Raw genomic sequence first — 15,021 nt, 5'->3', positions numbered from 1 at the left:
ATGATAGGGTTTATTCACTAAAAAGCTGTTGCAGAAGCGCAAGCGAGCGCGCGTTGGGAAAATTTTAAACAGCGCGAGACAACTTTTTAAAAAAAGCATAAAAAGGGAGTTGTCAAGAGAGTTGTGACTTCCACTCCTTCACTCCACTATTTATAATGAAGGGCCAACACTTGCAAGTTTCTTCAGCAAGAAAGGCCGAGCTGACCCTGCTTGATGTATAATTCAGTTGGTGAGAAGACTGGAGTAATATGAACAATTTAATTAAATGTTGAAAGTCTAGCCAAGCCCTTCCTGCAGCAGATCTGCCCTTAACGTATAGTGACGTTGAAACAATGGCTTCTTTTGCCTTTAGCGAACAGACCCCAATAATTACAACATTCAAAGTGATGGTATTGCATCAAGGCAGCACTTCTATATATTGTTATCCTATATTATAGACCTTATTATGGCACCGGAGTTATGTGTCTGCTTTTTCATATTACACATAACATGCCCTTGTGTTATCTTTATTAATCCCTATTTTGTGACAGGGGAGTTGTGGTGTCAACTCCCACATATCACTCTTCCTTGATTGGTGGTCCTGGATAATTACATAATTCAGTGGGTGAGGTGACTGAAGAAATCTTGCTGGTCTAACCATGCGTTATACAGGGCCAACCAAGCTGTTCCTTCATTAGGGGCACACAAAGTTTGGACCTTCGTAAAATAACCACGAGTCGCTTTAGTGTACAAACCGCATCGTGTCTGTTTTTGTAATTTAGTTAGCTTTTGCTGCATTCCATTATCACTGGAATATAATTTTCACTCTGCAGCTTAGACCAGAGATTTTAAATATGGGTCCTGAAGTTCTTGATCAGTGCACATTTCCAGGATCTCCTGAGATGAGTGCAGGTGGCTCATTTGGTGTCTTTCAGTGACCGTAGTAACTAAAAACATGAAGTATTTGACATATTTGTGTACTGAAAAAAAGAAACTGACTTAAAACCATTGTTGTCTTCATTTTTTATGTGGAGGACGACATGCCATTGAGAAACGTATGCTGGAGGCCAAGCACTGCTAAATTCTCTGTTCAGTGCAATACAACCAATGACTAGCAAGTCTCCAGTAGGAACGCTCTGTCACCCAGGGTTTCATTACCATGCCAAGTTCACTGGATATATGACCGTTTAACACTTCGTGAAACACTTTGTTGAATAAAAACTTGCTGTACCTTAGTGTTTTTTTATTATTGAATCATGTAATAACAGTTTGCATAGAGTGACTGTTTAAAAACAATACACAAATCTAGTCTAATAGAAAAAATGTAAGCGTTCATTGAAAGTATCCTCTACCATAAAGTATCCTAAGTACTTAAGTAAGAGGGACTTTCATGGTTTAACAGTCAAATTACATGTAATTAGTTCAGGTAAAGCAAGGCTTACTATTATAACCCCATTAAACCTTTGAACTATGTTGTGTCAGCGGTTGTTTCTTTATTATTCAATGTGTGCCCTCGGGTGAGATGTTTTAGAATGATTTCCACACTTAACATCTAATGCTTTCTCTCAGCTGTATTACAGACAGATAATCACATTGCCTTTAAATTAGATTTGCAATAAATATGAAAGGTTGTATGAGAAGATTGTATGCTGAGCAGAAAATGCGGCCTTCAAATGTGACTCCCAAAAATCTGATTACTTATTTTTTAAGGTGTTTGAAACTCAGTACTTGAGGTCCATAAGTCTGCTGAGATTTTTTTCAAGATATGACTTCCCTGGCCTATGTTTAGTTTGCACCAATATGAAGATCCATGTCTTCATGAAAATAGCAACCAGTAGAGATCTTCCTGGTTAGTGTGATTGTGATTGGACACACTGTGATCACATGACAAAGCCAATGTCCGCTTTGCTGGCGCTATGGCTCCCTCTTCGCAAAGCTTGTGACAGTGTAATATTCCTAATTGTATTTATAATAAACAATGCAATAATATAAGAAATATTGATTGCAATAATAACATTGAAAATATTCATATTTGCGTGTGTTTAAAAAGTTCTTAATGTAAACATTACCTTGAAAGTGATGTTTGTCTTCTTTCTGTAAGGCCCTAAAAGTGTCTTCTAATGTCCACACAGGTTTGTTGAGTCATGAGCTAAGTGAATGGGTTAATGTACCTTGGTACAGGTATGTCTGTATCATGGCATTGTTGACTGTTGTAGGTTGTGTAAGTGTGTTGGTTTCTTACGTACTCCTTTACCGGCCACTTTGAAGGGCACCCAATATTTGCAGTATGTAATGAAGAATGGTCAATTGTGTGATGAATTTCTATATTGAGAAAACTAAGTAAAATCTTTAGTATAAAGAGATATATATGTAATCCTTATTCTACTGTATGTAGCTGGCTATTTGTGGTTCAAGAGGTAACAAAGGACAACAACGCTAATGCTGATATATCCTAAGAGACAGGTAGCCATGGCTCATAAGTTTTTGGCCAGTACCTAAGTTCTGTGCTAAATTGTATTGATTGGATAAATCGCTTCCTAACTCCAAAAATGCAATCAGGCTTTTGAAATTGCTTATTTTACTCCCGAATTTTACATTGTTATAAGTTGTCCATCAGTGGAGATGTCGCATGTCTGGCAAATAGATTGTACGCTTGTTTGAGCAGGGCCCTCCTCACCTGTTGTGTCTGTAAGTCAAATTGTTATGTTACATACTACTTGTTTTGTCCTGTCAACCCATTGTACAGCGCTACGGAATTTGATGGCGCTATATAAAACAATAAATAATAATTACCCCTACACTGCAACACGCTAAAGCGTTTAGTTCTGGCAAAATGGCAAGTTGATGGTGTCTGAATGCGGCTACCTCCACCAGGAGGCAGTTGGAGACAAGCTCTGTAGGCACATAAACATTGACATGTTGTAAATCCAAATTGCTGTGCTCCTTGGAATTGGATCCCCTACATTGAAATGTTTCTTGGACTTTGCAGACGGTTCTGTAAACTAGTATGAAACTCCAGTCCGTGAGCACTGCAGACCCACAGGAATTTCGTGAAAACGCATCACACAGTGATATACAGTATAAGCTGTTAGACATCCTAAACAAAACGAGCCTGAAAAGTAAGGGAAATGGTAATTCCAGTTGCTATATAATGTGAATTTTTATAAAGAAACCATATGTGCCACACCACAGACCTGATGATTTCATGTGGGTAGAATACTATCCATTAGCTAACGGTACAGTGTATATTGTTTTCCCCCTCTTTTTCATTATCTCTCCAGTTGAGAAATGTCCTGGTTGATTCCAGCATGGTGGTTTATTTGGCATTGCTTAAACAGGCATAAATGCATGATCTCTAGGCTATGATTATCATGACCATGTTTCAAACTTTCACATGTAATTTCAAAAACCCTTTACTTGACATTTAATGAGACTAAGCTGCTGTTTTCCTTCAATATAAACTCTTACAATGTGGCTACTCTGTTTTCCTAGTAAGTAGATAATAATGTATCACCTTTAAAAATTTCATGGGTGTGTATATATAATATATTTTTTAAAACTTGCATTGCCTAAACTGGACAGCAGGCTTACTCCCGAAATAGTATCTGCGTTTCCTAATACAGCATCAGAACACATTAATAGATGATAGTGAATTAAAAAAATCCTGTTATATGAGTTATGGGGGGGGTTGGGCTATGCCATGTACATAATGGTGGTGTAATGCAATGGCTGGGGCTATTTCTGGAGTGCTTAGAATAGATTAAATATAACGGGTATCGCCAGACCCAACAAAACATGAATGTTCCTTGAGGAGTGTATTAACCAATTCATATCTTGAGACTTATTTTAAGAAAGATAGAGATGTATTTTGTACTTCATAGGAGTGGCCATATTAAGAGCATAGTCTGATGCTATGATGTTATATTAAGGTAGACTTAATCTAATACTAAAGAAAAGAGTCAGGATCGTGAAAGGAACAAAACATTTTGTTCATGTAAATGTAAAGTCCTGTTTATGCATGAACCGTCTCAAATAAAGATCAAACTTTTCTGCATTTGAAGGTTGTAGCTTTTATGCAAGTAAGTTTTAAAGGAGTGCTCATTACACCCAGAATTTCTATTGTTCATAGTGATGTAGTCTGCTAAACTGTGAAAGTTTTTTTTCTATGCAGTTTTGATTTTTGTTTACTGAGATAGAGGTAGATAAATGGAATAACCTCCGATCAGGAGTTTAATACAGTAAGAGAGTAGGCATAGGGCTGTCTTGACTCTGACAAGACCAAGCACTGATAATACCCTTCGTGTCACAGGGCATACTATTATGTCCTCTAAACCATTCTCTAAAAGATAGATGAAGTAATAATACGTCCTATGATTTTTGCACCAGCTGAGACCTACCCCCCCACACACCCAATTCATGTGAGATCAAGCTGTCAGGAGCCAGCATCACTAGCTTCTTGCTGACTGATCTGGTGACATAATAAATGTAAAAGGTTTATCAGAGGGTCAATCCAGACCCTCCAAACGTCCGATGAGCTCTCCCTCCACTCTGATGGCAAGTACAAAATTTGTATGGAAACGGGGATACATGGGTCAACAAAGATATGCTAAAAAAAACTATTTTGGGAAAAATGGCTAGAATAGATTGGCCGAATGGTTCTTGTGACCTAACATGGCGTTTCTGTGTTACCTCTGTGAACAATTGCATGGAATCTGATATCTGTATCAATTTTTACCTATCCTGTGAAATAATATATTTTCGCAGTGACTTTCCCTTCATGTAGCAAGGCAGGCCAGGACTGAGTAGACAGTGCTCTTGCCTGCTATCATTTTCTGTGGTTTGTTATGCATTGATTCATGTGATGCTGGAAGACCACATACCATTTCCTATATAAATGTGCAAGTCATTGTGGAGAATAGTCTTGTAGAACACTGATTGATGCCTTTCATATTTTGTCCCAAATACCTTTTTAAAATTGAAAAGTGTCTTATAAATACTAAAGGCCAGTTCATTTGAACAAGGATCTTTTTAATTTTAGCCTGCTAAATAAAATCCTTTATGCATTTTATGCATCTGACTGTAAAGTCCCCATTTGTGAATGTGAGGAAGCATCCATGATATAGTGTCTGGTTTCTGCAGAAGTTGTATTTTTATTGATTATGGAAGCTGGAGTTTGAGATCGGTACTGGAGTTTCATACACATATAGTAACGAGGAAAGGTAAATGCAAGCTTTGAAATTATTTAGTTTTCTGCATTGTTTATTAAATGTGACATTTTCCTACATCTTAGTCAGAAGTATAGACAAACACAATATGCTTAAGCTAATAAAACACAATGATAATCTTTCATGGCTTTATTGAAAACATCCATTAAACATTCATAGTGGTAGTAGCAAAAGAAAGTGAACCCTTGGATTTAATAAGTGATTGAACCTAGTTTGGTAGCAATAACCTCAAACATGTGTTTCCAGGAGCTGAAGATTAGACCAGCACAATGTTCAGGAGCAATTTTAGACCATACTTCCTTACAGAACTGGTTAAGCTCAGCAGTTTTCCTATGATGTCTGGTGTAAATAGCTCTCTTTAGGTCATTCCCAGCATCTCTAATGGGTTAAGGTCTGGACTCTGAATGTGCAGATTTTCTTTTTTGAGCCATTCTGTAGTAGATTTACTTTAATGTTTAGGGTCATTGTCCTGCTGCGTCGCCCACCTTCTACTGAGCTTCAGGAGGCACACACCTATCATGGCATTATCCTGTATGATCCCTTGATGAACTTGGGAATTCATTGGCCTCTCAATGATGGCTAGCTGTCCAGGCCCAGAGTCAGCAAAGAAGCCCCAAATCATGATGTCTTCTCCACTGTACTTCACTGTTGGGGTGGTGTTTTCATATGTGGTGCCATATGTAGTGCTGTGTTTCCTTACTGAACAATTTAACTTTAGTTTCATCAGTCTACAAACCATTTTCCCAGTAGCATTGTGAAGTGTCAGGATGCTCTTTGGCAAAGTTCAAGTGTATAGCAATGTTTTTTGGAGAACAGCGGCTTCCTCTGTGCTGTCCCGCCATGGACTCCATGCCTGTTTAATGTTTTGCATATGGTAGACCAGGGCTCGACAAATCCCAGGCGCCAGGTCGCCTTTTTGTCTAGGAGTCTAGGAGTTTGTCAGGCGCCTAGGAGTTTGTCAGCCTCTTACATCCACAAAAAAATGGAGTCTGGGCAGACAGCACAGCCACTCAGAGCCCGCCCCCGAGCCTGAGATCACTCCCACGGAGTAATCCTGTAGGCTGAAACCGCGATTGCAGGAAAATCTGCAATAGCGTTTTCAGCTGCCACAGGCAGCTTCAGGAAAGGGGGGTTCAGTGTTGATTGGGTCCCCACACAAGTGTGGGGACCTGACCCAACACCCCCCTGCTGCCTGATCACTCCATGAGAGCGACAGGGCAGCGTTAACCCCTTCAATGCCGCGATCGCGGCATTTAGGGGTTAACGAGCCCCCACAAGCCCTTTGATGATTCCTGTAGGCATGGAAGCCTACAGCAGTCATCAGAGACTCCCCCCCTGCAATGGCTGGTCTATAGACCAGCAATTGCATCCCAGCTGCCAGAGGCAGCTTCAGGGACAGGGGGAGAGGGTTCTTTGGTCTCCACATGAGTGTGGAGACCAGCCCCAACACCCCCCTGCTGCCTGATCGCTCCATGAGAGCGACAGTGCAGCGTTAACCCCTTCAATTCCACAATTGTCTATAACACATTCGTGGCATTGCAGGGGTTAAGATTTGTCCCCACAAGCTTGTGGAGACTAAATATCAGTCAATGCTGTGCTCCAATGGAACATCAGCATTGAAAGTGTTAAAAAATAAATAAATAAATATATATATATATATATATATATATATATATATATATATATATAAAAATGTTTTTTTTTTAAAACCCCCCCCAAAAAACCAGCACTGACCTGAAAGTCCAGGGTGCTTCTTGGAAAGTAGTTTTCAGAATGTGGATTTTGGTCTCCTAGTAAAGGTAATCAATGTGCCGTCTACTTCATTAACTATTCCAAGGTATATCACGTGCATGTAACTTTGTGTCTTATTACAGTGTTTATTTTACAGAACATTTTAAATTATCCAGACTTTAAAACATCTCTTCTACAACAATTGAAGCATGCCGTCTGAGTTTATGGCTAGCCAGACAGCTCTCAGACCATATTTGAGACATGGCTCACCTCTGTAGAGTTCAGCTGATTCCATGTGCATCGTCATTGACAAATTTGACACTATTACATACTCATTCCAAGACATGCTACCACCTCCAAACAAATGAACGGCAGATCACGACGACTGTTAAGTTTCACTGGGCCGGAACAAGATTGTGAAATCAGATTCCCCTACTTACCTTCTAACTGGACTTTGTAACCGACAATCCACGTATATATGTACAATACTGTGCACAGGGCTCAACAAACCTTGGGCGCCAGGGTTTTGCAAGGTGGCCATCATGTAAAGTGAGGCTCCCAGTGGGGTCACTTAATGCATGGCACTCCATTCACAGCACCCCCTGCAGGAAAGCATTGGCTGCCTGTATTCACAAAGCCAGAAGATAGGCAGCAGCGTGGCTGCGAGATGAGGGGTGGTAGTGTATGTGTGTATACTATACTTTCCGAGTCAATGTGTATGTATAGTGCTGGAGTCAGTGTGTGTATACTGTAGTGTCAGTGTGTATAGTGTATAATTTATAGTGATGGAAACAGTATCTGAGTGTGTGTACTGTAGGATGACTGTGTATACGTGTGTATATGTATAGTACTAGAGTCAGCATAGTAAAGCAACTGGGTCATGAGCGGCCAAGGCTGGCCCGTGTGTTCAAATTGCTGAAAAGTTTATGCTGGTTCTGATAGAAAGGTGTTAGAACACAGTGCATCACTGTTTGTTGTATATGGGGCTGCGTAGCCGCTGACCAGTCAGGGTGCCCATGCTGACCCCTGTCCACTACAGAAAGCTCCTACAATAGGCACATGAGCATAAGAACTGGACCATGGGGCAATGGAAGAAGGTGACCAGGTGTAATGAATCATGTTTCTTACATCATGTGGATGGCTGGGTGCATGTGCATTGACACGTACCACCTACCTAAGCATCTGTGGGATGTGCTGGACAACCAAGTCTGATTCATGGAGGCGCACCTCACAACTTAAAGGATCTGCTGCTAACATCTTGATGCCAGATACCACAGCACACCTTCAGAAGTATAGGAGAGTCCATGCCTCGTCTGGTCAGGGCTCTTTTGGTGGCAAAAGGGGGACCTATACAATATTAGGCAGATTGTCATGGCCTCTAGTGAACCCTAATCATAGAAAAATAGAAATAGTATGTGAATGCTTTAAGGGTAATAAGTAAACATTATACAAGAAAGCTAGACCATATGGTCCAGTTGATTCCTTGTTGCCACCTTTTTAGTGAGTAGGGTTTTAACCTACCCCAGAATCTGTATGCATGGCTGTTCATTTTTTACATTGTCTCCTAGTTTGCATGGCTGTTTTTACATAGATTGGTTGTCATTTCAATAACATGGGCATTTCCAAAAGTTTAGTTACATACAAAATGTGTGAGAATTCTGAGAAAGCAGTGTTTAGCGCTAATGAGTGGGGGATGTATTTAAAACAGTGCTTGTGGGTCCTATGTTCTGGGAATAGTAGCGCTTAATTTTGTGTTCAGATGTGCAGAACAAAGCTTAAATTACAATTAACTGTCCTGTGTAGGTACCACATGGTGAATACCAAGAAATGTGAATTGATCCTGAAGTTTGAAAGCTCAACAGTTTTTTTTTGTTTTTAAATATATTTATAATATAAATCAAAATTGGCTCACTGGAAGCTTGTAGGTCCTCACAGAGCACGGCAGATTTTTGGAGACTAGGCTACCTAGTTTTTTATATTTGTAAATTTTCATGTTTAAAACATTTAGCACTTGTTATTGTTTATTTATATTGCAACATCAATGTACGCAGCAATTCGTACACGATATTCAAAGGGTATAACAAAACTAGCATTGAGTGATACATTAAATCAAGTGCTGAAAGAAAACTACTTGATTTTTTCACAGAACTTCCTCTAAAAACATACAATGTGTCTGCAGCTGAGAACCATTCGGCCTATCCAGTCCCCCATTTCTGAATGTAGGAAAACCTTATGCCTAGCCCATGTGTGCATAAACCCATTCACTGTATTAATCTCTACCACGTCTGCTTAAAGGCTACTCCCATGCATCCGCTGTCCAGTAAATGTATGTTTCCTAATGTTACTCTTGTTGTGGTACTCTCCTCTTTTATCGTGTTGATTCCCTTTTATGTATTTACATTTTTCTATCATATCCCCCTGTCACATCTTTCTTCAAAGCTATAGATTAACACTACCTGGTAAGGTTTATCCTGTAATCCATGAACCATTTTAGTAGCCCTTCCCTGAACTTTATCCAACATATCTATATCCTTCTGGAGATACGGTCTCCAGTACTGTACACAATACTCCAAGTGAGGTCTCACCAGTGATCTGTACAACGGCATGAAGACTTCCCTCTTTCTACTGCTAATACCCCTCCCTATACAACCAAGCATTCTAAGGTAAAGTCTTATAAAAGCCATCCCTGATAATATTTTTGATGAGTTAGTGACAACCCCACAGGGTGCCTACTACTACAATAATAGTTGCACTAGACACAACGATGCAAGCTGAATTGGCTATTAAAGTATTAATTTCTTTATGTAATGCTGGTTTGTGGTACTGCCCCTTTAAGAAAAACATCACAATTCAAGGAGACCTTCATTGAGAATACCATGTGTCTCTGGCTGTCTACTGTGCTATCAGATCATAAACTGCTCCAACAAGCAGCACAGTTCTGTCCATAGATATTTAATCCCTTCTCCTAAACACTAGAGACTCTGTTTTAAGCAGCTCTGGGAGCATTCTTGAAAGGTCACACTGAGATTGGTTTCCTTGTCTCCTTTTTCTGTCCATTTGCTTTTAGGCCATTAAACGAAACTAAAATACAGTCCTTTGTTGAATGGAACATTCTAAAGATCTCTTGGAGGGCAGCAAGGCAATAAGAGCAAATGTGCAAGATATGTCATGGTCATACCTAATATGTAATTGAGTAGAATGTAAAGGAAGGCTTCAGTTTGTATTTAACTTCTACATGCCGTATCTGTGCGGGAAATCAGTATTGAATACATGGATGTTGATAGTTTTTACATAAATGCAATGTGTGCCTCTGCCCCAAGAGGACATTTTCACTGAATGAAGTAGTGAACGTGTCTTATAGAAAGACGCAAGACTTTTTCCTTGCTTCTCTTGAGCAAAGCTACTCAATTTGTGTTCATTTTCCGACACTTTTAAAAAGTCTAAAAGTAACCAAGTAAATCATTAAGTGTAAAAATAAAAAAATGCAGAATCCTTCATGAACACAATATATCATGTTGTGTTAACAAAGCAATGTGAACTTAAATATTAGTGATTCTTAGAAACAGTGAATTAGATCATTTTCAGTTTTTCCTCTCAAATTCCCAGTTTCCTAAAACCTTATTGAGTGACTCCAACATTGCCTTTTTTAATTTCTAGCTGTGTTTTTTTTTGTGTAAGTATGTGTTATTAAGGGAATGAATGGGTATCTGTGAAAGATTAGTACCTGTGAATGAATGAGTGGATGGATGTGTGTGTGTGTGTGATAGCATGGATCTGTAAGTGTGTGTGAATAGCATGGCATAGGGAGCCTGTAATCACACTCCTATCATGCTCAGGTTCTATCATGTACTGGCTGTCTGAGCATGATAGGAGTGTTGGCAAAACATATATTATTGTTATTGATTTGTTTGTCCAATATTGCTGTGTTAATCACACTTTTATTAAAAGTAAGTAACACGCCAAAATTGGGCAGAAAAAAAAGTGTTGTTTTTTTTTTTTTGTTTTTTTTATGTCATTTTCGGTTTCAGCCAAGTGAATCCTGAATTTTCAGTTTCAGTCCAGAATTTTCATTTCATTGCATCCCTATTAATTCTTATATTGGGAAATTCATTTTGTAACATATCAAAGTACATTCCATTGCGTGCTATGGGGATTGTTCCTTGTTGCAGCAGATCCCCGGCATCTTCAAATTCACCAAATTGCTCGTTTTCTTAGTTAATCATCTGTAGTGCTGATTAACTAAGGCTAGGTTTCCACTTGTTTGTTTTTTTGCTAAAATCGCCCATTATAACGCCAATTCCGCCACACTGCGATTTATTAGTGAAAAAACGCTGGGGCCAGATGTTAGCTGGGGCGTGTTTAAGTAGAACTCTACCAAGGAAATTACATCGGGGGGGGGGGCAGATACTTGCCATTTATCCTAATCCCTTTTAGCTGGGTGAAAATTCCAACGTGTAAAGGCTGGAAAAACTGCCTAAGGTCAAAAAAGCAATTTCTTGGCGTTTTTCCTGGCGTTTTTCATCAAGAAAATAACGCAGGACAAAAACCCAAGTGGAAACCTAGCCTAAAGGGACTGTTGCAGTTTCTTTTCCCTGACTTCATCTAACATCATGAAGGGCCAGCCCCAGCCTCCTCTAAGGATCACTTGGATGGCTGTGCATGAAGTATATTTAAATCAAGGAGAGTTCTTTTACATCGTCTCACTGAACTGTGCATTATGTGGGTCCAGCGTAGCTGTTCCTGCAGGGGAAACATCCCATGCACAGCCTTTTCATAATACATATATAAAACCACAACTCTTTCCATTTAATGAATAAACCCTCAGATGCCTGGTGGTCTTTTTGATGTGCATATAGTGATAACAGGTCATCTAAACATGTGTTAGTGGGTTTACTTCAAGTACATAGTTCCACATCAGTTGTTTGTTGTGGTAAGTTGTGTCCCAAAGATTGCTTACGTATGAGTCTCACATTGGAAATTGTTGCCTGAAAAAACTTTCCCATAAAGGTCTCCTGTACCATTTTACTTAGCCAACCTTCGATCTTTCTTTTAGGTTTACATTCTTGATATAATAGTTTGTTGATATTGTACTGTCTGCTAGGTATTTTTGTTGCAGGATTATTTCTCAGTTATTAAAACCATTATGGTTTCCTTCTCTTCCAGCTTCCAGTCAAAGCCACGCAACAGAATACCCACACCAAAGTCAGCATGGAGCACAACAAAGAGTGTCTCATAAACATTTCAAAATACAAGTTTTCCCTCGTCATAAGCGGACTTACAAATATCTTAAAAAATGTAAACAACATGGTGAGTTTCCTCATGCCCCTGAAAATGTGTACGTTCCTGTTAATTGTGTAGTGGGTATAGTTGAATGTATACAAGCTAACATTCCAGATGTTGACAGCCTAGTATGTGTGAATGTGCATTGTGAATAGCCTGATGGTGTGTACATTTCTGAACATAATAGAAAATGTTTACTCAATGTTGTTTTTCTCCTCCTTTTTTTTAGAGAATTTTTGGAGAAGTTGCTGAAAAAAACTTGTATTTGTCTCAACTGATCATACTCGACACACTGGAAAAGTGTCTTGTAGGGGTGCGTATTTGTTATGCTGTGTTTGTACGTATGTATGTACTATATTGTGACACTTGTGTTTACTTTTGAATTGAATGTCCATTCACCGATTTGATAGGGTAATTTCCCTAAATGTGTTTGCATCCACTAATCCTCCACTGGACATGTATAATTTAAAAACACTTAAACGTGAATACTCTATCACTAGATGCAAAATAAAAAATATTCATGTAATATTTGTAGGTTAGCTAAAGGCTTTTCTCATTACTTTTACATGTAGGGGATGTACAACTTCAGCATGAGTTTGAACTAAAAAACTGATAGAGCTTAGAAGCTAGGCAGACGTTGTTAGAATCCAGTGCTAGTGTAATGACCCTTGAAGATAAACGCTGTGTTTTCCTTCCTCCCTGTTCAGGAACAGCTGATCATGTCATTGCCAGAAAGCAAAAATGGCTTTTGCAGGTGCTTCCTAATTTGTTACAACTTTGGCCGAACTTCCATTGGGACACAACTGTGTTTTCCCAGTTTTCACTTCTGTCCGTAATGTGCAGTTCTTACCCAAGTTCTAGGACCTTTTTTTTTTGTTTTCCAAACCTGACTTTTAACACTGATGACATCTGTTCTTCCTGGCTAGTCTGCTGGGAGCCTTGGGCCTCTTGCTTTCCTCTAATGAATCACTGTGTGCTAAATCATTTTGGTTTCGAATCCTCTGCCATAAATTTCATTCCGTCTATTGATATACTATCTTTATGAAGGAGAAAAAAAAGTTCTCGACTGATTTTACCATCTGGTATATGGATGGAAAATGTATTAAACGTATCCTCCTGTCCCCTGATCATTCAGCTGTGGTGGTGTAAAATAAGATGTATGGATAGATGTGTGCAGCCTTCAACTAAAATCTTAACTTAAATTAGTACATGCTTTAGATAATAGAAATAATCTTATACATAGTCTTCCAGCTGCAGAGTTTATAATAGGAGGCTTTATGTTGGCAACAAAGCAGTTTATTCACTAAAGGTGAAGTTGGTAGGATGATTGTGCTTTCAGCTCACTCAATACACTCTGCGCTAGAAAGGACTATCGCTGACAAATTTCTCTGCAAGAATGACTGAGCTGGCCCTGCGTTATGTTTAGTTAAATCAGTGAGGCGACTGAGGAAATCTGATTTAAATATGCTTTATTCAGGACATCCCGGGTATCCAAATCTCACTGGGATTAACCTTTTATGATGTCTGTTACATGAATCATGCGAATCTCTCTTTAGTGAATACACCTTGTGAAAAAACTGTTCTCCATAGACTCAGTTGGGTTCCCTATCTTAAAGCTTTAAAATCTGATCTGTTTAAGTTTGACACACGAGTCGTAGAGAAAATAAGATGGTATGAAAACTAGCAAATATAATGTAAAATAACACTGTTAGTTAAAAAAAAAAAATTAAATATAAGCAACATTTCTTGTATGTCAGCCAGATATTATATAGTGTATTTTATGCATTTCAGCAACCAAAGGACTGTATGCGTCTGGATGAAACAATGCTGGTAAAACAGTTGTTACCAGAGATATGCCATTTTATTCATACTCACAGAGAAGGCAACCAGCATGCGGCTGAGCTCCGAATGTCAGCCTCGGGGGTCCTGTTCTCGCTAAGCTGCAATAACTTCAACGCTGTATTCAGTCGGATTTCTACCAGGTAGGTAAAGTGGTCCGAAACAAACCCCCACCTCACGTACTACATGATTGGGCTGTCCCTGAATGTGAAATGGAGATACATGGTGCCAGATAACTCATAGATGGGTTCCATATACATTGTGTGTTGCATCTTTCACTGTAGGGGCACACAAAAACAGAAGCTTGCGGTAACAATGTGAAAGGTAACCGTGCCACATGTTTGTGATGTGTTCCTCATACCAGCACCAAATCATGGAGCTGCAAGACTTTATCAGCTATTTTATGGGCTTCCTGGGAAGAAACGCACCTCCGCTCACTGCGTCTGCATGTTCCACTTTTTGTGGCCGATTGGCCCACCCACTTCTTCCAGTCCCTCCCTGCAGTCACTGCCGATTGGCTGCAAGGAGGGACAGTGAGAAGGGGGCGGGGCCAATCGGCAATGACTGCTGGGAGGGACGGGGAGAAAGAAAGGGGCGGGTCAAAGTACCGATTGGCTCTGCCTATTTCCTATACTGTCTACATGGCTCAAGAACTCATCTAACTGGTGAGTATAAAATTTATATTTGGGCTGCTGAAAGTTAGGGGCAGTTATAGTTAATGGGGTGTTTAGGGTTAATTTAGGGGCAGTTATAGTTAGTGGGGTGTTTAGGGTTAATTTAGGGGCAGTTATAGTTAGTTGGGTGTTTAGGGTTAATTGTGGTTGATGGGGTATTCAGGGTTAATTTAGGGGCAGTTGTGGTTGATGGGGTCTTCAGGGTTAATTTAGGGGCAGTTGTGGTTGATGGGGTGTTTAGGGTTAATTTAGGGGCAGTTGTGGTTGATGGGGTGTTTAGGGTTAATTTAGGG

General features: G+C 39.5%; 1 protein-coding gene across 1 annotated transcript in view; it reads left to right on the top strand.

Moving 5' to 3' along the window:
* LOC149300884 (neurofibromin-like) overlaps nucleotides 1-15,021 on the top strand; it is a 96,394-nt gene that overhangs the window by 1,672 nt on the left and 79,701 nt on the right. The window contains exons 2-4 of the mRNA XM_089484464.1: nucleotides 12,099-12,242; nucleotides 12,445-12,528; nucleotides 14,007-14,197. Coding sequence (XP_089340590.1) covers nucleotides 12,099-12,242; nucleotides 12,445-12,528; nucleotides 14,007-14,197 — 419 coding nt within the window. The remainder of the gene's footprint in view (nucleotides 1-12,098; nucleotides 12,243-12,444; nucleotides 12,529-14,006; nucleotides 14,198-15,021) is intronic.

The sequence above is a fragment of the Sceloporus occidentalis genome, unplaced genomic scaffold (assembly GCF_023333645.1).
Source record: "Sceloporus occidentalis isolate IW3139 unplaced genomic scaffold, rSceOcc1.0.p SCAF_22, whole genome shotgun sequence".
Taxonomy (NCBI): Eukaryota; Metazoa; Chordata; class Lepidosauria; order Squamata; family Phrynosomatidae; genus Sceloporus; species Sceloporus occidentalis.
Note: the sequence above shows the minus strand (reverse complement) of the source record. Positions and strands in the feature narration are given on the sequence as shown.